General features: G+C 49.6%; 1 protein-coding gene across 1 annotated transcript in view; it reads right to left on the bottom strand.

The window, feature by feature from the left end:
* LOC125465428 (neurogenic locus notch homolog protein 1-like) overlaps nucleotides 1–23,922 on the bottom strand; it is a 110,715-nt gene that overhangs the window by 45,493 nt on the left and 41,300 nt on the right. Inside the window, exons 3-9 of the mRNA XM_059638134.1 lie at nucleotides 21,523–21,788; nucleotides 17,572–17,910; nucleotides 8,099–8,221; nucleotides 6,175–6,408; nucleotides 4,815–4,970; nucleotides 3,355–3,540; nucleotides 1,611–1,724 (exon numbers count right to left, since the gene is read on the bottom strand). Of these exons, the coding sequence (XP_059494117.1) occupies nucleotides 1,611–1,724; nucleotides 3,355–3,540; nucleotides 4,815–4,970; nucleotides 6,175–6,408; nucleotides 8,099–8,221; nucleotides 17,572–17,910; nucleotides 21,523–21,788 (1,418 nt within the window). The remainder of the gene's footprint in view (nucleotides 1–1,610; nucleotides 1,725–3,354; nucleotides 3,541–4,814; nucleotides 4,971–6,174; nucleotides 6,409–8,098; nucleotides 8,222–17,571; nucleotides 17,911–21,522; nucleotides 21,789–23,922) is intronic.

Raw genomic sequence — 23,922 nt, forward strand, 5'->3', positions numbered from 1 at the left:
CACGTGGGATTCAGGGAGAGCTTGCCAAGTGGATGCAAAATTGGCTTGAAGGTAGTAGACAGAGGGTGGTGGTGGAGAGTTGTTTCTTGGACTGGAGGCCTGCGACCAGCAATGTTCCACAAGGATTGGTGCTGGGTCCACTTTTGTTTGTCAAAAACAATTTGGATAAGAATATAGGAGGCACAGTTAGTAAGTTTGCAGGTGATACCAAAATTGGTGTTATAGCAGACAGTGAAGGTGGTTTAATACTAAATAAAAACCAAAAGAACTGCAGATGCTGTAAATCAGGAACAAAAACAAAGTTGCTGGAAAAGCTCAGCAGGTCTGGCAGCATCTGTGGAGGAGAAAACAGAGTTAACGTTTCGGGTCCGGTGACCCTTCCTCAGAACTTCAGTGAGGTGGTTGTCTAAGATTACAAAGAGATCTTAATCAATTGGGTCAATTACCTGAGGAGTGGCAGACAGAGTTTATTTTGGATAAATGTGGGGTATTGCATTTTGATAAAACAAACAAGGGCAGAACTTGGATTAGGATTATTCCACGGCACAACATCGTGGGCCAAAGGGCCTGTACTGTGCTGTACTTTTCTATGTTCTTAAAAGTAGGGCCCTGGGCAGTGTCATAGAACAGAGACGTAGGGGTTGAGGTACATAATTCTTTGAAATTTGCATCACATGTAGACAGAAGGTGTTTACCAAACTTGCCTCCATTGCTCAGACCTTTGAGTAGAGGAGTTAGGACGTCATGTTAAGATTGTACAAGATGTTGGTGACGCCCCTTCTGGATACTGTGTGCATGCAGTTCTGGTCGCCCTGCCATGGAAGGATCTTATTAAATTGGAGAGGGTTCAGAAAGATTTACCAGGATGTCACAGGGAATGGAGGGTTTGAGTTATAAAAATAGGCTGCAACCTTTTTCATTTGCAGCACAAGGGGTTGTGGAGTGACCTAATAGACATTTATAAAATCATGAAGATCGTAGATTAGGTGAGTAGTAAGGGTCTTTTCCCTAGGGTGGGGACTTTAAAACCAGGGGGCATATTTTTAACGATGTCAGGGGAAAGTTTTAAGAAGGATATGAGGGCAATCCTATTTTAACGAAGAGTGGTTTGTGTGTGGAATGTTTTGCCAGAGGAAGCGATAGATGCAGTATGATTAGAAAATTTAAAAGAGATTTGGATAAGTAACGAATTGGAAAAGTTTAGAGGGATTTGGGCCAAACACAGGCAGGTGTGAAGAGTTTAGTTTAGGAATCCTGGTTGGCATGGACTAGTTGGGCCAAAGGATCTGTTTCTGTGCTAAATGACTCTGTGACTGACTCTATGAGTGCCAATGCAGCCGGAAAGGTTCCAATCATATTCCTGCAGGAACAGTTATTTTACCTAAGACACAAATTGTTTTGACTGTTTTTAGTGTTCAGTTCACTTTCTGACATTTCAGTTGCTGTGAATAATTCTGGCCTTAGACAGATGATCCCAGATGCCGTGGGATGGCAGTGAGTGTAGGCCCTGTCTTGGTCTGTAAAGCCTGCCTGCAGGCCGGGATTAATAACAGGCTTGGCTCAGAGAGCTCAGGCAAAAGTGTGAAGGTTTATTGAACACTGGCACCTACCTGAGGGGCATTCGCACTCAAATTTATTGATTTTGTCGACACAGTTGCCCTTGTTTAAGCACGGATTACTGGCACATTCATCAATATCAATTTCACAGAAGACTCCCTCATATCCTGCAAATTTAAGACATGCACAGAATTAACCATTCCCATCCATTTTGTGGACCTGTGTTGGTTTATATATTGAGGGCAGTGGCAGATGAAACTTCCCTGTGCATTAATGCTGTTAACTCTGTGCCTTCATTCAGAGTTTGGAGAGGGAAGGGAATTTCCACGGTTTTTGGAGTTAGGCACAATCCATTTCTCATCTCCAAACTAATAATTTATTTGCAAAACACCAGGCTTGCAACTCTCCCTTTGGTCCCTCAGAAAATACGATACACAAAAGAAATTACGTTCTTCACAGCTGCTCCAACCCCTCAATGTAACAAGCAACAACCTGTATGTCAACTCACTCTCTGCCTACCTCGGTCCATAACTAATAGTCACCTTCATGAAGGGTCAACAACAATCAGTCTCATTCTTGAATCCAGCTTCAACAAGGAGTGGTGGGGATGGTGTAGCAGGGGGTAGTTCCACATTTCCATTTACCCCCTTCTATATAAGAAACATCACCCCCAAAATGATTCGACATAACTGCTTAGGCTTTATCTCCTTGTTCTGGACTCCCCCTTTCCTTCCCCTAACATCAGCACTCCAGCCGTAGGAAATTATTTCTCTTGATAGCCCCGAGCAAATCCTTGATTCATCTGAAACCCCTTGGCTTGATCACCCTCCAGTTAGGACAATGTAACTCAGCTCCTTACCAACTCTCAAAGCTTTGACTCAAATTGAGCCATTTCCCAGAACATGGACTTTACAAAATTGATTTCTAGACGGCAGGTCTGACATATGAGGAGACATTGAGCTATTAGGATTGTATTCACTGGAGTTTAGAACAATAAGGGGGATTATCATAGAAACCTATAAAAATCTAACAGGAGCACATTAGATGCAGGAAGGATGTTCCTGATGGTGGGAGAATCCAGAAGCAGAGGTCTTAGTTTAAGGGTAAGAGATAAACCTTTCAGGACTGAGATGAGAAATTTCTTCATCCAGAGAGTGATGAGCCTGTGGAACTCACTGTTTCAGAAAGTGATTGAGGCCAAATCATTATCCGTTTTTACAAGCAGGAGATAGATATCGCTCTTTTGATTAAAGGAATCAAGGGATGTGGGGGCAGGGCATGATTACTGCATTGAGCTCAATGATCACCCATGATCATATTGAATAGGGGAGCAGGTTCAAGGGACCAAATGGCTGACTCCTGCTCCTGTCCTTTATGTTTCTCTGAGGGGCTGGAGTCACAGAGACACGTGGTACAACCTCTCATGTCCCTCAAACAAAGTGATCTGGAAGTGGCGAGGGACTATCTCATCCAGTGTTCTGTCTTGGCCTGTGGGATGGTCAGTTTATGAAGCCACTGGTCTTGCCATTTCCCAGTCTGTCTGCCCCTCCGTGCAGCCTTGGACAATCCCTTCCTGGTTGACTACTTTTCCCAGTTTCATCTCACACTGGCAATTTTGAAACACTGTCCTGGAAACATAAACCAAGGTTATGCATACACATCAGAGAGAGCTTTGGGGTCAATACTGATACCTGGGAATGGGGTGTCCGTCTGTCCAGCCCCGTCCTTCCCAATCCAGAATAACCTTTGAACCCTGTTCCTGATCAACTACCCAACTGTGTTGGACTTAGGACCTACCAGACATGCAGATGCACTGGAATTTTCCAATCAGATCAAGGCAGGTGGCATCATTGTGGCAGGGGCTGGACATACACTCGTTAATATCCAGCTCACAGCGAGGCCCATGGTAACCAGGCTGGCATAGGCACTTGAAGGATCCCAGGGTATTCACACACTTTCCTGAATGCTCACATGGATTGGACCCTGCAGGAAAGAGCAACAGGAAAGTGAATTACAAACCGATTGAAACAGGCAGCCACACATAAACACTCGCACTTGCAGTGCGGCACTCCCTCGGCACTGACCCTCTGGCAGCGCAGCTCTCCCTCAGCACCGACCCTCCCGACAGTGCGGCACTCCCTCAGCACTGACCCTCCAACAGTGCGACGCTCCCTCAGCACTGACCCTCCGACAATGCGGCACTCCCTCAGCACCGACCCTCCAACAGTGTGGCACTCCCTCAGCACTGACCCTCCGACAGTGCGGCATTCCCTCAGCACTGACCCTCCGACAATGCGGCACTTCCTCAGCCCTGACCCTCCAACAGTGCGGAGGTCCCTCAACACTGACCCTCCAACAGTGCCCACTCCCTCAGCACTGACCATCCGACAGTGCCCACTCCCTCAGCAGTGACCCTCCGACAGTGCGGCGCTCCCTCAACACTGACCCTCCAACAATGCCCACTCCCTCAGCACTGACCCTCCGACAGTGCCCACTCCCTCGGCACTGACCCTCCGACAGTGCGGCGCTCACTCAGCACTGACCCTCCGACAGTGTGGCACTCCCTCAGCACTGACCCTCCGACAGTGCCCACTCCCTCAGCACTGACCCTCCGACAGTGCGGCGCTCCCTCAACACTGACCCTCCAACAATGCCCACTCCCTCAGCACTGACCCTCCGACAGTGCCCACTCCCTCGGCACTGACCCTCCGACAGTGCGGCGCTCACTCAGCACTGACCCTCCGACAGTGCGGCGCTCCCTCAGCACTGACCCTCTGACAGTGCCCACTCCCTCAGCACTGACCCTCCGACAGTGCCCACTCCCTCGGCACTGACCCTCCGACAGTGCGGCGCTCACTCAGCACTGACCCTCTGACAATGCGGCACTCCCTCAGCACTGACCCTCCGACAGTGCCCACTCCCTCAGCACTGACCCTCCGACAGTGCGGCGTTCACTCAGCACTGACCCTCCGACAGTGCCAACTCCCTCAGCACTGACCTTCCGACAGTGCCCACTCCCTCAGCACTGACCTTCCGACAGTGCCCACTCCCTCAGCACTGACCTTCCGACAGTGCCCACTCCCTCAGCACTGACCCTCCGACAGTATGGTGCTCCCTCAGCACTGCAGTGAACATATCAGCCTTTATACCTGTGTACTGAACTTTCTGACTCAGAAGTAGTTTTACCCAATGCCCTGGGGGAAGTGGTTAGGAGATAAAAGAAAGAAGGAATGGCGCGGAGTTAGTTGCTGTGTTACCCAGAGAGCATTCATCGTCATCCTGCTTGCAGGACGCCCCCGAGAATCCAACTGGACATGTGCAGATGGCTTTGCCGTTGACAGGATTTGTGCTGCAGTTCGCCTCCTCATGGCAAGGATTACTAATGCACGCGTCATCGAGGTGACACAGCAACCCTGGGCAACAAAAATAGCAGGGTCATGATTAAGACAGAGAAATCCTGCTCACAAACAGGTCGTCCAGTCTACCCTCGAGTTTATTTCCCCTTCACTCCCCCATCCTATTTACTCACTCCATTCCTTAATTCCCTTTCCAACACCGACCATCTAAGCTGCTCTGAAATGTTGACATTTCGGGTTTGGACCCTTTTTCAGACCTTCTGCCTGTTCTTTTGTGTTAATCCAGCTCTGCACTTGTTATCTCAAGACTCTAGCATCAGCATTTCCTACTATCTCTGCTCTGAAATGTTGATGCACTGAACTGATGTCATAACATTGTTTTGTATCCACCACAGAGAGAAGCATTTTCTCTACAAATGCCCTTTCTAAGCCATTCCTAATTTGCAAGGTCCCTACCCGAGCACCTGCGAGGTTCCTCTCCTTTCGGGGAAAGGAGCCCCGTTCTGTTTAGACAATCACCCCCCCCCCCCCCCCCCTGCCGACGCAACAATAGTTGTCACTTGTCAGTGCCAGTTGTTATAAATCCTTTCTTAACTTTCCCCATCCCTTCCATTATGTACAGAGCAAACCCCAGATTCACCAGCAGTTTCATGGAACTTCTCTGCTTCCAAGTTCCATTCCTCAGGAAAGGATCTCAGTATTTGATGTTTCTAAAGGAACCAGTTGGGACTCACCTCTGTGACCATTCCATCCTGAGGTGGGGTTTGAATCTGAACCTGCAGGAGGGTCATGACTCTGACACCACACTGCTCTTTATTTCCAGCATTTGTGCATTTTTGAGGGCCTATTATCCTGCGCTATTTTCAAGACTTGTGTTTGTCTCTACAGATCCCTCTGCAACATTTATTCCTTCATTATACCATCAAAACATAATATTTCACATTTAGATGTCAGTGTGAAAGATTAGTGCTGGTGAAAGGTCAGAGGAGGTGAAACAACAGAGAGGTGAAAGGTTAATGGCAGGGTAAGGTCAGAGGGAGCGGAAGGTCAGAGGGAGCGGAAGGTCAGAGAGAGCGGAAGGTCAGAGAGAGCGGAAGGCCGGAGAGAGCGGAAGGCCGGAGAGAGCGGAAGGCCGGAGAGAGCGAAAGGCCGGAGAGAGCGGAAGGCCGGAGAGAGCGGAAGGCTAGAGCAGGGGAAAGTTAGTTGCACAAAGAGTCAGAGGGGGCGAAAACTCAGAGGCAGTGGCCTCCTGAATTCATACCGGTCCTGCCATGGGGACATTCGCAGTAGAAGGAGGCGACACGATCATGGCACGTGGCCCCACTGTAACAGGCAGCAATGGGACAGTCATCGATATTCTCACTGCAATCGTCTCCTGTCCAGCCGTTGACACAGACACAGTTATAGCCCCCGTTTGTGTTATGGCAGGTGCCTCCATTCTGACAGGCATTGGGCTGGAGCTGGCACTCATCCACATCCTCTGTACAAAACTGACCTGGGGGCAGGAAACAGAACAAACCTCAAATAAACCTCAGCCTCCATCCCACCCACTCTTCACAACTGTCTGTGCCAGCCAGAGACCAAGGGTCTGAGGGAAATGGTCACCAGATATTCGCAGCCTCCCCTCGGGCTAGGAAAAGGTGTGGAGTGAGGGGCTCTGGCACATGTTTGGCTAGAGTCCCACCCCAACCCTCATCCCCACTCTCCAAACCCTTTGTCCCACCTTCCAAACCCCAACACCTGATCGCTACCACGTCCATCCAATGGGAACTGCAGGTGAAGACTGTGGTGGTGCCCTGAGCAAATAGCTCGCTACTATTGCTGGACTTGCACCTGGGCCCCTTGAGGGGGGAGGATTCAGCGTGAAAAGAATATCACCAGGATCAAAAAAAACAACAAGGTGCCTACCGTTTTCAGTTTGGGTAACAAAGATCTCACCAAAATCGACTGCAATTATATTAGCAAACCTGCAAAGCATTAAATCATCCCAAAGGAGCATACAGAAACTAAATCAAATGTTTAAGCACATCAAGAGGCCATTGGGCGATTTTTTTGTGTTGAAACAGTGTACAGGTTATGGGGAGAAAGCAGGAGATTGACACTGGGTAATGCTGATTGTTTAAAGAGTCGATGCAGGCATGATGGGCTGAATGGCCTCCTGCACAGTAAAAATTCTAAGATTGTGTAAGATTAAGACACATAACCAAAAGCTAGGCCAAAGAGGTAGATTCTTAGGTGAGCTGTGTCTTCACAATGGCTAATAGTCATTCTGGAGTTCACTGTTGGCCAGCTTCACCAGGGTGGAAAACTTCATCATATTTAAATAACTTTTGGATATTTGCTTGAAGAGCAATAAACTACAGACTATAGAGCAAGGGCTGGAAAGGATGGATTAAATAGGGCCTAGCTGGGAGGGAGTGGATACAGTAGGTTGAGGAGCTTTCTCCCATGCAACAAGTTTCTATGTATCCTGTTTTTTTTAAAATGCATTTTTGTGGTATGTAGGTGTCATTGGCTTGGCCAGCATTTATTGATCCATTCCTGGTTGCTCCCTTGAGAAGGTTGTGGTGAGGTGCCTTCTTGAACCACTGCAGATCACGTGGTTTAGGTAGACCCACAGTGCCATTAGGGAAGCAATTCCAGGAATTCCAGCAACAGTGAGGAAGCAGCAAAATATTTCCAAGTCAGAATGGTGAGTGGCTTGGAGGAGAACTTGCAGGGCATAGTGTTCCCATGTATATCTGCTTCCCTTGTCCTTCTAGATGGATGTGGTCATGAGTTTGGAAGGTGCCCTCTGAGGATCTTTGGTGAATTTCTGCAGTGCATCTTGTAGGTAGGACACACTGCTGCTACTGAGGATCAGTGGTGGAGGGAGTGGACGCTTGTGGATATAATGCCAATCAAGTGGCTGCTTTGTCCTGGATGGTGTTGAGCTTGTTGAGTGTGTTGAAGCTGCACCCATCCAGGCAAGTGGGGAGTATTCCATCCCACTCCTGACTTGTGCGTTGAGGATGGTGGACAGGCTTTGGGGAGACAAGAGATAACTGCTCACCGTAGTATTCCCAACTTCTAACCTTCACACATGCCACAGTATTTGTACAGCTGGTCCAGTTCAGTGTCTGGACAATAGCAACCCCTGAATGTTGATAGTGGGGCATTCAGAAACAGTAATATCAAGTGTTTACCTGTCCACTCTGGCGGGCACTGGCAGTTGTAAGTGTTCACACCGTCCACACACAGGCCTTCATTCTGACAGTGATGCTCAGCACAATCATCCACATTCACCTCACAGTGCTGTCCAGAAAACCCTGGAATAAAGAGAAATCCGTTCAATCTGTAACTCTCCATGACAAACCAGGTCTAGTTCCAGTTCCTCATTGGGTTAAATCATGACCTTCCCTGGACTCAGATTGGTATCACATTGAATTGACAGCTGACAAAGAGGCCATTCAGCCCAGCTGCTCTGGGCTTCACATGTGACTCCTCCCTGACCCTCTTTTTCACACTTTTCCCTTCTATACCTTTCGCTCTCATATGTTTATCCCGCTTCCCCTTAACACAATTAATTTCAACTAATCCCTGTTGGAACACGTTCCTGAGTTCTCCATTGGATATTACTGTCTCTTTAAGACAGGTGAGCCCCTAATTTTACACGAAAGCATAAATCTGAGGAAGAGTAACCCATTCGGCCCCTTGAACCTACTCTAGCATTCAGTATGATCATGGCTGATCTCTTACTCCTCCTTCACTATCCCACTTGTTCCCCATATCCATTACTGACTGATCTCAATCTTGACCTTACTCAGGGACAGAAACCCACTACCTATCAACCAGAGAATTCCAAGGACTCACCTCCTCCATGAAAACATTCCGCTGTCACTCAGTCCAAAATGCTTCCACCTTTTCCTGAGACTGTGTCCACTCTCCCACCTCCACGTAGCCTGGATTGGGGTGGTGCAGGATTACAGCCTGTCGGGATCGGTTCTGTCAAAGCCTCATGGAGTTTTAGATGTCTCACTGAGATCCCTGTAACAGGCCTGGACACCAGTTCTCCTCACTCTCTCCCCTCAGGTAAGGGTTTGAACCTACACCTCCAACCCCACACCCTCACCTCACTGATGGAAAAGACCAACCCCCTGCCCCAGTATAAACTCACTGCACAGCTCACTGGATCTCTCACATGGAATGAGAGCTGAGGAATTCTTCAATCTGCAATTTGGGTCAATCATTTCAGGCAAAGTTGCATATGAAATATGTCAACATGAGGCAGCGTAGAGCTGTCACAATGCATGGGGTAATAAAATGTGAGGCTGGATGAACACAGCAGGCCAAGCAGCATCTCAGGAGCACAAAAGCTGACGTTTCGGGCCTAGACCCTTCATCAGAGAGGGGGATGGGGAGAGGGAACTGGAATAAATAGGGAGAGAGGGGTAGGCGGACCGAAGATGGAGAAAAAAAAGATAGGTGGAGAGAGTATAGGTGGGGAAGTAGGGAGGGGATAGGTCAGTCCAGGGAAGACGGACAGGTCAAGGAGGTGGGATGAGGTTAGTAGGTAGCTGGAGGTGTGGCTTGGGGTGGGAGGAAGGGATGGGTGAGAGGAAGAACTGGTTAGGGAGGCAGAGACAGGTTGGACTGGTTTTGGGATGCAGTGGGTGGGGGGGAAGAGCTGGGCTGGTTGTGTGATGCAGTGGGGGGAGGGGACGAACTGGGCCAGTTTAGGGATGCAGTTGGGGAAGGGGAGATTTTGAAACTGGTGAAGTCCACATTGATACCATATGGCTGCAGGGTTCCCAGGCGGACTATGAGTTGCTGTTCCTGCAACCTTCAGGTGGCATCATTGTGGCACTGCAGGAGGCCCATGATGGACATGTCATCTAAAGAATGGTAGGGGGAGTGGAAATGGTTTGCGACTGGGAGGTGCAGTTGTTTGTTGCGAACTGAGCGGAGGTGTTCTGCAAAGCGGTCCCCAAGCCTCCGCTTGGTTTCCCCAATGTAGAGGAAGCCACACTGGGTACAGTGGATGCAGTATACCACATTGGCAGATGTGCAGGTGAACCTCTGCTTAATGTGGAATGTCATCTTGGGGCCTGGGATGGGGGTGAGGGAGGAGGTGTGGGGACAAGTGTAGCATTTCCTGCGGTTGCAGGGGAAGGTGCCGGGTGTGGTGGGGTTGGAGGGCAGTGTGGAGCGAACAAGGGAGTCACAGAGAGAGTGGTCTCTCCGGAAAGCAGACAGGGGTGGGGATGGAAAAATGTCTTGGGTGGTGGGGTCGGATTGTAAATGGCGGAAGTGTCGGAGGATGATGCGTTGTATCCGGAGGTTGGTAGGGTGGTGTGTGAGAATGACGGGGAACATCCCAGATGTCCAAGTTCTTCAAGGACCGCTACTTTCCCCCCACAGTGATCGAGAACGCCCTTGATCGCGTCTCCCGTATTTCCCGCAACACATCCCTCACACCCCGCCCCCGCCACAACTGCCCAAAGAGGATCCCCCTCGTTCTCACACACCACCCTACCAACCTCCGGATACAACGCATCATCCTCCGACACTTCCGCCATTTACAATCCGACCCCACCACCCAAGACATTTTTCCATCCCCACCCCTGTCTGCTTTCCGGAGAGACCACTCTCTCCGTGACTCCCTTGTTCGCTCCACACTGCCCTCCAACCCCACCACACCCGGCACCTTCCCCTGCAACCGCAGGAAATGCTACACTTGCCCCCACACCTCCTCCCTCACCCCTATCCCAGGCCCCAAGATGACATTCCACATTAAGCAGAGGTTCACCTGCACATCTGCCAATGCGGTATACTGCATCCACTGTACCCATTGTGGCTTCCTCTACATTGGGGAAACCAAGTGGAGGCTTGGAGACCGCTTTGCAGAACATCTCCGCTCAGTTCGCAACAAACAACTGCATCTCCCAGTCGCAAACGATTTCCACTCCCCCTCCCATTCTTTGGATGACATGTCCATCATGGGCCTCCTGCAGTGCCACAATGATGCCACCCGAAGGTTGCAGGAACAGCAACTCATATTCTGCCTGGGAACCCTGCAGCCTAATGGTATCAACGTGGACTTCACCAGTTTCAAAATCTCCCCTTCCCCTACTGCATCCCTAAACCAGCCCAGTTCGTCCCCTCCCCCCACTGCACCACACAACCAGCCCAGCTCTTCACCCCCACCCACTGCATCCCAAAACCAGTCCAACCTGTCTCTGCCTCCCTAACCGGTTCTTCCTCTCACCCATCCCTTCCTCCCACCCCAAGCCGCACCCCCATCTAACTACTAACCTCATCCCACCTCCTTGACCTGTCCGTCTTCCCTGGACTGACCTATCCCCTCCCTACCTCCCCACCTATACTCTCTCCACCTATCTTCTTTTCTCTCCATCTTCGGTCCGCCTACCCCTCTCTCCCTATTTATTCCAGTTCCCTCTCCCCATCCCCCTCTCTGATGAAGGGTCTAGGCCCGAAACGTCAGCTTTTGTGCTCCTGAGATGCTGCTTGGCCTGCTGTGTTCATCCAGCCTCACATTTTATTATCTTGGAATTCTCCAGCATCTGCAGTTCCCATTATCTCTGATACAATGCATGGGGTTATGGGTGTTGACAGGGTTAACCACTCTTTGGAAAAAGTGAAAGAAAACATTTGCATACGCTGTTCCATTAATGAAAGACTGTTCCATAAAACGTAACACCTAACAGTCCACTGTCTACCCTTGCTGCTTCTCTATACATGTGTCTAACATTCACACAAAGAGACTACAGGCTTCTGCCTTGCTCTCTCTGAGTTTCAATTTTCCTTTCAACCCTGCCCACCTTATACTATTGATGCCCAATGAAGTGCTGTACAGTTACATCATCGCAAGGTTTCTCAAAGCTCCTCAAGCTCTTACACAACAATCTTGGCCTCAAGACATGAAAGAATGCCTCTGCTTTTCATTGAATCATGAGCCTGAGATCATTGATATACTCCTGATACACACATGAAGCCTTGCTTGCTTCAATCTTGCATTTAAAAGATGGTGACTCTGGAAGTACAACCCTTCCTCAGTACTGCACTGAGTATGTGTCAGATGAAATCAAATTGAGCTCAATTTTCTGGATCAGGACAAGGTGAGAGTGTTACCCACTCATCAAATTCCAACTGGGTCACTGGTGCCCTTTAAGGCAGGAAACCAGCTGTTCCTACCCGCCTGAGCATATCAGTCCTGCCCAACATGATGAACTGATTCAGGAGACTCCTCAACATTCAATCAGTAATGCACACATCCTGTGAATGAATTAACAAAAGGGTTTGCATGAGGAAAAATGCAGATTCATGTGGTCTTGATCAGCCTTGATTTAACTCAATCTTTTCTCTCCTGGGGCCAAGCTCACCAGTCGTAAATTGACGGCAGTTTCCGAAATGGTTTGGCTATGCGTGTGTTTAAAGTTAGAATTGGACAGAGCCAGGAATACAATGAGGAAGCAGGGGCTTAGCCAATGACACAGCTGGTTCCTGAGTCTTCACCTCTGGAAGTAGGCCACTCACGCACATTAGTGAGAAATTCCAGAACTTTCCTCAACTCAGAAACACACGGGTTTCTTAAAAACAGATTATGATATTAAACATTAAGAGTTTTTTTGTTTAAATTCAGAACGTAAGTGTGTTTGTCAGGAATTACTAATTTGGGTCAAACACTGCTAACAGGAAGCTGCACCTTCAAAGCACTGAGAAACAGGAAGTTAAATTGTCAAAGCCCAAACTTCCTGTGATTTTTATATTTAAGTTTTGATTACACTGTTTGATTGCCTGTTGTAATCTAACTCCACACCTTCCCATCCCCCCACCTCTGTCTCTCCTTGCCCGGCTCTCCTGGCCTCTGCCTCCCTCTCCACCTCTCTCTCCACAACCGTTCTCCTCTGTTTCCCCTTCTCACATGCTCCATTCAATCTTTTCTCTCTCACTAACTCCCTCTCTCTCCCCTCCTCTTTCTCATTCTCCCGCTCCCTTACATCTTCTCCCTCCCCACTCTGTCTCTCACTCCCATCTCTCTTTCTCCATTCTCCATCTCCCCGCTCACCCACTCTCTACCTCGCCACCATCTCTCCCCCACACTCTCACCCCCTCTCTACATCCCACACCCTCTCTCTGACCCTCTGGCTCTCACTCAGATATGCTATCCTTTTTCACATCATTCTCTTCCTGGGAATGTAGGCACAGAGGAGGCCATTCAGTCCCTCAGAACTGTACTAGCTCACCCCCATACCCACCCTCACAATTGTCCCATCTTCCCTGTCCCAGTCTCTGCAATATTTTTTGGATGAGAGTTTCCTACTTCATGTGAGGACTTGCTTCATGAACAGCACAGCTTGGATTTGAATGTCCTGTTCCACCATCAGAGATGGCCATTATTTGATCCTCCCTCCACCCCTCATGCCCCACTGGAACGACAACAGCTCCCTCTGACGCTCTGTGAAATAAAACTACTAGCTCCAGGAAAACAGATTTCCTTCAATTGGATACAGGAACAGCTAACCAACAACAACAATCTGGATTTATGCAGCAGCTTTTCACACCACACCTTGAGATATGGGCATCTAAAAAAGGGTCAGAGAGGTTTAGCAGGGAAATCTGGAACACAAGGCTCTAACAGCTGAAGGCACAGTCACCGATGGGAATCGGAGGATTTTTTTTCCCCTCATTCATTCACAAGCTGAGACCATCACTGGCTAAACCAGCATTTTTTGCCCATCTCTAATTGCTCACAGAGCAGTTAAGAATCAGCTACATTGTTTTGTGTCGGGAGTCTCATGTAGGCCAGAGCAGGCAAGGTTGGAAATTTCCTGCTTTAAAGGACAAGTGAACCAGGTGGATTTTTGTGACAATTGACAATGGATTCATGGTCATCATTAGATTCTTAATTCCAGATATTTTATTGATATGAAATTCCACAGCTGCCACGGTGAGATTTGAATCTAGGTTCCCCAGAATATTTACTGGCATTTCCTGGATTAATAGTCTAGTGATAATACCACTAGGCCATCATCTCTCCATTTATGTTTGAGATGCCTGAGATGCCAGGATTTGAGGACGGCAGAGATCTCAGAGGGGAGGGGACAGAGATGGGGAGGAATGTAAGGGGCTGGAGGAGGTTACAGAAATAGGGAGGGGTACAGGGGCTGGAGGAGGTGACAGAGATAGGGAGGGCTATAGCGGCTGGAGGAGGGTACAGAGACATGGAAGGGGTATGGGGGCTGGAGGAGGTTACAGAGATAGGAAGAGAATGAGGCCAGAGGGGTTTGAAAACAAGGATGAGAATGTTGGAATCGAGCAGTCCTTGGTGTAGAGAATGGTGAGTGAAGAGCATATGGAGTGAGTTGGCTGAGCCGATCAGAATGGCAGTAAAGTAGTCACTGAGGTAGAGCTGAAGACGTTGATGACACAGTGAATCAGTGACGTGACAGCGGAAGGAGCAGAGCAACAAGATTCATGTATCACTGACACTCATAGCTCAGTGTGAGACAGATCTTGGTTGGAATGCAGACTCCTCTCCCCGGGGAACAGTTCCAGTTCCCAAAACTGCTTGGCCTTCACTGTCCATTTTTATCACAGCCCCTGCACCCTCCTTTGGCCATTAGGTTTCTTGGTGACTGGCTGATTATTCGACCCTGTATGCATCACAGCTGACTGCCCGCGCTATCCCTGGTCTAGCTCCCATCCTTCACCACTTGCTGCCAATCAATTCCCCATGACCAATTCTGAGGCAGCGCAACTATCAGTTGTAAGGAAGGTGACACCATCACAGTTGAATGACCAGCCACCCTTCTAAAGCTCTTTGGAGTTGTGATGTAGGAGTCTTCAAGGCTCAACAAGACCTCTCAGCCAGTGCCTTCCAAACCAATGACCATTTCCATCTAGGAGGACGAGGGTAGCGGATACATGGGAACACCACTTCCCAGTAAGCTCCCCTGCAAGCCCCTCACCATCCTGACTTGGAAATATATCACCGTTCCTTCATTGTCACTGGGTCAAAATCCTGGAATTCTCTTCCTAAGGGCAGTGTAGGTCTACCTACAGCACAGGGGCTGCAGTGGTTGGAGAAGACCGCTCATCACCTCCTTCTCAAGGAGTGACTAGGAACAGGCAATAAATACTGGGCCTACATCCCATGAGTGAATTAAAAAAAATACTGGGCCACTGGACTGCTTTCCCAGCCTTTCCCTCCACGCATATCACTATATGTTTTTGTGTAGGTATGTGTATTTAGTGGGGGCTTTTATAAGTGGATTAGAGTTTTACGTTACTAGTTTATAACTTCTGTGTAGCTAGAATCTATTTATTTCTAATAAGTAATAATTACGGTTCAGCACAGAAACCTGGTCCATGCAATTTATATCCTTTCTTAGTTAGGAAGACCAAAACTGCATTCAGTATTTCAGTTAGGATCTGATCAAGATCCTGTAAAACTGCAGAAAGATGTCCCTACTTCTGAACTCAAACCATCTTACAAGGAAGGCCAGTACGCCATTTGCATTCCAAACAGTTTGCTGCACCTACCTATCTCCTTATTCAGCAGTCAATGATTTGGTTCCCATTTTCAAGAATTCCCTAGATTGTGGGAAGGTCCTATCAGATTGGAAAGTAGCCAATATCATTTTGTTAATCCAGAAAAGACAAGGGCAGAAAACAGGAAACTGATATCCATTGTGGGGAAAATATAGCAATCTATTATTAAGGAGATTGAAATGGTCACTGAGAAAATCTCAATGCGATCAGGTAAAATGAATATGGTTTTGTGAAAGGAAAATCATGTTTCACTAATTTACTTTAGTGCTATTCCCATAATATTGTTAGGGCCCACTGCCTTTGCAGTATCCAGTGCCTTCAACTATGCTCAATGGTTGTAAAAACCCACCTAGTTTGCTGATGTCCTTTAGGGAAGGAAAACTGTTCTGATTACTCACTGCGGCCTACATGTGACTCCAGACCCACAGAAATCTGGTTAACTCTGACTCCAGACCCCATGAAGTCTGATGGCTGCAGTTTAAACATGGACAAGGAACCACTTGCAGCTTACCACATACTGTCCTCCCTCAGCTGATGAATCAGTATTTCTCCATGTTGAGTAATACTTGAAGGAAGCACGAGAGTGGCAAGTGCACAAAATGTACACTGGGTGGGGAATTTCATTATCCACCACCAAGAGTGGCTCGGCAGCTGTACTACTGATTGAGCTGGTCGGGTCCTACAGGACAGCGCTGCGAGACTGGGTCTGCGGCAGGTGGTGAGGGAACCAACAAGAGGGAGAAACAAACTTGACCTTATCCTTACTAATCTGCTGGCTGCAGTTGCATCAGTCCATGACAGGTTCGCTAAGAGTGACCATTGCACAGTCCTTGTGGAGAGAAGTCCTGCCTTCACATTGAGAATACCCTTCATCGTACTGTGTGGCACCATCACCGTGCTAAATGGGACAGACTTCACACAGCTTGGATTCTGCCAGGGTCACTCCTGACCTCATTACAGCCTTGGTTCAAACATGGACCGAGGAGCTGAATTCCATAAGTTAGGTGAGGGTAACAGCCCTTGATATGAAGGCTGCATTCGACCAACTTTGGCATCAAGGAGCCCTGGCAAAACTGGAATCAATGGGCATCAGGGCTTAGGGAAGGCAGCTCTCTGCTGGTTGGAGTCATCTGACACGTAGGAAGATTGTTGGAGGTTAGTCATCTTAGCTCCAGGAGGTTCCTCAAAATACGGTAACTTTCTCCTGAACAGACTCCTTTGCGGGTCTGCCTACAGTGCATGGACTGCAGCAGTTCAAAAGGGCAGATCACCACCACATTCTCAAGGGAAGCTAGGCACAGGCAGTAAATCCAGACCCAGCCAGTGTGAGAGAATAACAATAAGTTAATAGTCTCTTTCTGTGCAGAATGGGAATAGGCTGAGCTAAGAGTTATATTTTACAGGTAAGAGACTTTTGTAATGAAGTTTGGTGACTGGATAGATAAATGACAGCCTTCACCAAATCTTTAAGCTGCAAAATAAACAAAACATAGTCCCTTTGCTGAGTAGCTGCCTCAGTTTGAAACCAAAATCACTCGCAAATGCATTGTTCTGTCCATCCAGCTATCGACATTTCTGTCACTCACAACCAAATACCATAGCTTGTAGGTGTCTGGAAAGGGTGGAGGGTTAGACTAAGGCTCATTGCCATGAGGGTGTGGATGGGGTGGGGGAAGGCCAGGTGCAGTGACCAGCTCTCACTGCTGCCAATCTAGTGCCCGCTTCACAGCTCGAGACAGCCCAGGAGCCAGCTGCACAGATGTTTCCTGCAAGATTAGGAGCTTCACTCAACTCACTGAAACAACACAATCCCATAACCACAAGTGCAGTGCCTGTCTCCCTCTATCCCTGCTTCCCCTCTCTCACGAAACACAGCATTGGCTCTCAAACAAGAAACATTTCACTCTTCAAAAGTAGGCCAATACTGAACACAGATAACACTCCACTTTGAACACCAACACCATCCCCTGTAGAGAATCTAGTCTGTAACTGACTCCCGTTATTCTGTGTTATTAAGTGTATGCTTTGATGATGACTTGATGTCATGTGCTTCCAAAACTGTGCCATTGTCAGTGCATCTTTATCCCATGGGATTGGCACTCACCTGGGAGGCAGGTACAATCGTACAGAGCGTCCCCAAGCTGCCGACAGGTGCCCCCATTCTGGCAGGGTGACGGTGAACACGGCACATAGAGATTCTCACAGCTGTGGCCGGTGTATTCGGGCGGGCAGGTACACTGATAGGAGCCGATGTGGTTGAAGCAGGTCCCGCCGTTGTGGCAGGGCAAGGGATTTACTCCACATTCATTAACATCCTGATTGCAGGTGGGGCCATGGAATCCAGAAATGCATTTGCAGATGTAATGAGCTTCAAACGCCACACATTGACCTCCATTGGCACATGGATTGGATGCACAGGGGTCTGCCTGTTGGCACTGCTTTCCTGCCGCGAGGGTAAAACATTCATTTAATTTAGCAAGCAATCACACAGCAGATAAATTGCAAAAGGTTCAATGGTTCCCAATTCACCAACAGACTGTGACACTCCACACCAAGTAAATTTTAAATAAAAAGGTAAAGTCCCAGTAAGAGTTAATGTGTGGGACTGTATCCCAGTGAGGGTCAGTGTGTGTGGGACTGTACCCCAGTGAGAGTCACTGTGTGTGGGACTGTATCCCAGTGAGAGTCAGTGTGTGTGGGACTGTACCCCAGTGAGAGTCAGTGTGTGTGGGACTGTACCCCACTGAGAGTCAGTGTGTGTGGGACTGTAACCCAGTGAGAGTCACTGTGTGTGGGACTGTATCCCAGTGAGAGTCAGTGAGTGTGGGACTGTACCCCACTGAGAGTCAGTGCATGTGGGACTGTATCCCAGTGAGAGTCAGTGTGTGTGGGACTGTACCCCAGTGACAGTCACTGTGTATGGGACTGTATCCCAGTGAGAGTCAGTGTGTGTGGGACTGTACCCCAGTGAGAGTCAGTGTGTGTGGGACTGTACCCCAGTGAGAGTCAGTGTGTGTGGGACTGTAACCCAGTGAGAGTCACTGTGTGTGGGACTGTATCCCAGTGAGGGTCAGTGAGTGTGGGACTGTACCCCAGTGAGAGTCAGTGCATGTGGGACTGTATCCCAGTGAGAGTCAGTGCGTGTGGGACTGTACCCCAGTGAGAGTCAGTGTGTGTGGGACTGTCCCCCAGTGAGGGTCAGTGTGTGTGGGACTGTACCCCAGTGAGAGTCACTGTGTGTGGGACTGTACCCCAGTGAGAGTCAGTGTGTGTGGGACTGTACCCCAGTGAGAGTCACTGTGTGTGGGACTGTATCCCAGTGAGAGTCAGTGTGTGTGGGACTGTACCCCAGTGAGAGTCAGTGTGTGTGGGACTGTATCCCAGTGAGAGTCAGTGTGTGTGGGACTGTATCCCAGTGAGAGTCCGTGTGTGTGGGACTGTACCCCAGTGAGAGTCACTGTGTGTGGGACTGTACCCCAGTGAGAGTCAGTGTGTGTGGGACTGTACCCCGGTGAGAGTCAGTGTGTGTGGGACTGTACCCCAGTGAGAGTCACTGTGTGTGGGACTGTACCCCAGTGAGAGTCAGTGTGTGTCAGACTGTACCTCATTGAGAGTCAGTGTGTGGGGGACTATACCCCAGTGAGAGTCAGTGTGTGTGGGACTGTACCCCAGTGAGAGTCAGTGTGTGGGGGAGCTGTACCCCAGTGAGAGTCAGTGTGTGTGGGACTATACCCCAGTGAGAGTCAGTGTGTGTGGGACTGTACCCCAGTGAGAGTCAGTGTGTGTGGGACTATACCCCAGTGAGAGTCAGTGTGTGTGGGACTGTACCACAGTGAGAGTCAGTGTGTGTGGGACTGCAACCCAGTGAGAGTCACTGTGTGTGGGACTGTATCCCAGTGAGAGTCAGTGTGTGTGGGACTGTACCCCACTGAGAGTCAGTGCATGTGGGACTGTATCCCAGTGAGAGTCAGTGCGTGTGGGACTGTACCCCAGTGAGAGTCACTGTGTGTGGGACTGTACCCCTGTGAGAATCTGTGTGTGTGGCACTGTACCCCAGTGAGAGTCAGTGTGTGTGGGAGCTGTTTCCCAGTGAGAGTCAGTGTGTGTGGGACTGTACCCCAGTGAGAGTCAGTGTGTGTGGGACTGTACCCCAGTGAGAGTCAGTGTGTGTGGGAGCTGTACCCCAGTGAGAGTCAGTGTGTGTGGGACCGTACCCCAGTGAGAGTCAGTGTATGTGGGACTGTACCCCAGTGAGAGTCAGTGTGTGTGGGACTGTACCCCAGTGAGAGTCAGTGTGTGGGGGAGCTGTACCCCAGTGAGAGTCAGTGTGTGTGGGACTATACCCCAGTGAGAGTCAGTGTGTGTGGGACTGTACCCCAGTGAGAGTCAGTGTGTGTGGGACTATACCCCAGTGAGAGTCAGTGTGTGTGGGACTGTACCCCACTGAGAGTCAGTGTGTGTGGGACTGTAACCCAGTGAGAGTCACTGTGTGTGGGACTGTATCCCAGTGAGAGTCAGTGTGTGTGGGACTGTACCCCACTGAGAGTCACTGTGTGTGGGACTGTACCCCTGTGAGAATCTGTGTGTGTGGCACTGTACCCCAGTGAGAGTCAGTGTGTGTGGGAGCTGTTTCCCAGTGAGAGTCAGTGTGTATGGGACTGTACCCCAGTGAGAGTCAGTGTGTGTGGGACTGTACCCCAGTGAGAGTCAGTGTGTGTCGGACTGTACCCCAGTCAGAGTCAGTGTGTGTGGGACTATACCCCAGTGAGGGTCAGTGCGTGTGGGAGACGGTACCCCAGTGAGAGTCAGTGTGTGTGGACTGTATCCCAGTGAGAGTCAGTGTGTGTGGGAGCTGTACCCCAGTGAGAGTCAGTGTGTGTGGGAGCTGTACCCCAGTGAGAGTCAGTGTGTGTGGGACTGTACCCCAGTGAGAGTCAGTGTGTGTGGGAGCTGTACCCCAGTGAGAGTCAGTGTGTGTGGGAGACTGTACCCCAGTGAGAGTCAGTGTGTGTGGGAGCTGTACCCCAGTGAGATTCAGTGTGTGTGGGACTATACCCCAGTGAGAGTTAGTGTGTGTGGGACTGTACCCCAGTGAGAGTCAGTGTGTGTGGGACTATACCCCAGTTAGAGTCAGTGCGTGTGGGACTGTACCCCAGTGAGAGTCTGTGTGTGTGGGACTGTACCCCAGAGAGAGTCAGTGTGTGTCGGACTGTACCCCAGTGAGAGTCAGTGTGTGTGGGACCGTACCCCAGTGAGAGTCAGTGTGTGTGGGACTATACCCCAGTGAGAGTCAGTGTGTGTGTGATTGTACCCCAGTGAGAGTCAGTGTGTGTGGGACTGTACCCCAGTGAGAGTCAGTGTGTGTCGGACTGTACCCCAGAGAGAGTCAGTGTGTGTCGGACTGTACCCCAGTGAGATTCAGTGTGTGTGGGACTGTACCCCAGAGAGAGTCAGTGTGTGTGGGACTGTACCCCAGAGAGAGTCAGTGTGTGTCGGACTGTACCCCAGTGAGAGTTAGTGTGTGTGGGACTGTACCCCAGTGAGAGTCAGTGTGTGTGGGACCGTACCCCAGTGAGAGTCAGTGTGTGTGGGACTATACCCCAGTGAGAGTCAGTGTGTGTGTGATTGTACCCCAGTGAGAGTCAGTGTGTGTGGGACTGTACCCCAGTGAGAGTCAGTGTGTGTTGGACTGTACCCCAGAGAGAGTCAGTGTGTGTCGGACTGTACCCCAGTGACAGTCAGTGTGTGTGGGACTGTACCCCAGATAGAGTCAGTGTGTGTGGGACTGTACCCCAGAGAGAGTCAGTGTGTGTCGGACTGTACCCCAGTGAGAGTCAGTGTGTGTGGGACTGTACCCCAGTGAGAGTCAGTGTGTGTGGGACTGTACCCCAGTGAGAGTCAGTGTGTGTGGGACTGTACTCCAGTGAGAGTCAGTGTGTGTGGGAGCTGTACCACAGTGTGAGTCAGTGTCTGGAAGCTGTACCACAGTGAGAATCAGTGTGCGTGACAGCTGTACTCTGGTGACGGGAAGATATCCTGGTCTGTATGAACGTACCTGCCCAGCCAGGCGGACAGCGACACTTGTACTCCCGCATGTTGTTGACCAGTTGGCAGCTGCCTCCATTCCGGCAAGGGTTGCTGAGACAGGCATTGTTGAAGCGGTAGAGGCACTGGTGCCCTGTATAACCCCTCTGGCAGGCACACACATAGTCAACAGACGGACCCCGGATGACAGCACTGCAGCTCCCGTGGTTCTGACATGGGGAGCTTAGGCAAGGGTCTGGGAACTGGCACCGATCTCCAACATAGCCAGCACTGCATCTGCACAGAAACAGAGAGGGGAGCTGCTCACTATCTCAATCACATACATTGAGCTGGAGATTTTAGCTTAAAGAGAAACAGCACTAATCATAGTTAGAAATCACTTCAGCAGCTTGGGAAGTTACTAACAGATATCAGACTAAATGTGTACTTGAGCTCCATAAGGAAGATGTCTGGCCAAATGACTGAAATGTCAGTTGGTTAGGTCGGTGTTGAAGGAGGTGGGGACAGAGAAAGAGAGGGAGGAAGCGAGAGAGGAAGAAGGAGAGAGAAAGTTGAGTTGGAGGGGTTAGGGAGGGCAGTCAGGAACCCAAGCCTCAGGCAACGCAAGGCACAGCTGCTGTTGGAAACCTCAAAGTTTGCTCACTTGGTCAGACCTCAATGTGTTGTGGGTCTGAGGGGATTACACAGACGGGGAGGGATGGGGAGACAGGGAGGGAAGAGGGGAGAGTTAGGAAGGAGACAGGAGGAGATGAGAGGAGGAGGAAATTGAGAGAGGGGGAGAGGAGATAGGGAGGCTTTGAAAAGGGATTTGAAGAATGTTTGAATGAAATTATTGCTAGACAAAGAGCCATGGGTTATCATTGAGCAAAACTGGGTGATGGGTGAATGGGATTTTGGATGAGACCAGGATGTGGACAGTGTAGCTTTGTATAAAGTGAGGGCAGTGGAGCAGGTGTGGAGCGGTAACAGGGTTAGAGATGGGAGGTCACTTGATGTAACCTTCAGAATAACATCCTGAGCTGCCGATTGGCCAATTTGGACTAACTCCATACTGCAGTGGTGGTAGGGAAGGGGTGGGGGCGTGGTTCGGGCGTTGTTACACATAACCTTGCAACCTGTAGGTAAGGGTCAGGAATGAGTCTCCCTGTGTGTACTGGTCAGGAAGTTGTGACGCTGTGGGTGAGAGGAAGGACTGACCCTGTAATTTGGAGCTAAGGGTGAGGGAGGTGTGACCCTGTGGGTAAGGTTCAAAGGTCAGGAAGGAGTGACCCTGAGTAGAAGCCAAGGCTTGGGAAGGTGTGACCTGGGGGCATTGGTTGAGTAATTCCTGGATTGAATTCTGTGCAGTGCAACAGGAAACTGGGGTTTCCACTGTTTGTTTGCTCCAAGCAGCTTCCTATATTGAGGCAGCGTCACAGTCCCCCCTCGTCCTCCCTAACCCTCTCCTTCTGTCTCTCTATTGCTCATGCTCTCCTCCTGTATGATGCTGGATTAAACCACTCTTTGACTGAGATTTTGGTCGCCTGTTCCAAGTATCCCCCACATTTTATTGACTCAGTGCTGAAGGGGACCATTCTGCCCTCTGCAACTAGATCCTCAGCTTTCTGACCCACAGGCCCCAATCAGTGAAGATAGAAACCTGCACTTCCTCCTCGATAACACTCAATACTTCAGTCCCCCAAGGATGTGTTCTCAGCTCCCTACTGTACTCCCTGTATACTCGCGACTGTGTAGCCAAATTCCAAACAAATGCCATCTACAAGTTTGCTGACAACACCACTGTGGTAGGATGGATATCAAACAAAGATGAGTCGGAATACAGGAAGGAGATAGAGGGCTTGGTGATATGGTGCAATGAGAACAATATCTATCTCAATGTCGGCAAAACTAAAGAACTGATCATTGCCATCAGAAAGGAAGGAGGCGAATGTGCCCCCATCTACATCAATGGAACTGAGGTTGAGAGGTTTGAGAGCATCAAGTTCTTAGGAGTGATGATAACTGACAACCCGTCCTGAACTTCCCAACTCGGTGCGATGGTCAAGAATGCACAACAACATCTCCTCCTCAGGCAGCTCAGGAAATTTGGCCATGTCCATAAGGCCCCTCACCAACTTTTACAGACGCACTATTGAAAGCAAACTGTCCAGGTGCATATCGGCCTGGAACGGCAACTGCTCTGCCCAGGGCTGTAGGAAACTACAGACGGTGGTGTGCACAGCCCAGACCATCTCAGAAGCCAACCTTCCATCCGTGGACTCCATTTACATGGCCAATTGCCATGGAAAGGCTCCCAACATCAAAGATCCATCATACCCTGGTAATTCATTCCTACAACACCTTCCATCAGGCAGGAAAAGTACAGAAGCTTGAACATGCATCAGCGGATTAAAGAACAGCTTCTTCCCTG

The sequence above is a fragment of the Stegostoma tigrinum genome, chromosome 29 (genome assembly GCF_030684315.1).
Source record: "Stegostoma tigrinum isolate sSteTig4 chromosome 29, sSteTig4.hap1, whole genome shotgun sequence".
Classification (NCBI taxonomy): Eukaryota; Metazoa; Chordata; class Chondrichthyes; order Orectolobiformes; family Stegostomatidae; genus Stegostoma; species Stegostoma tigrinum.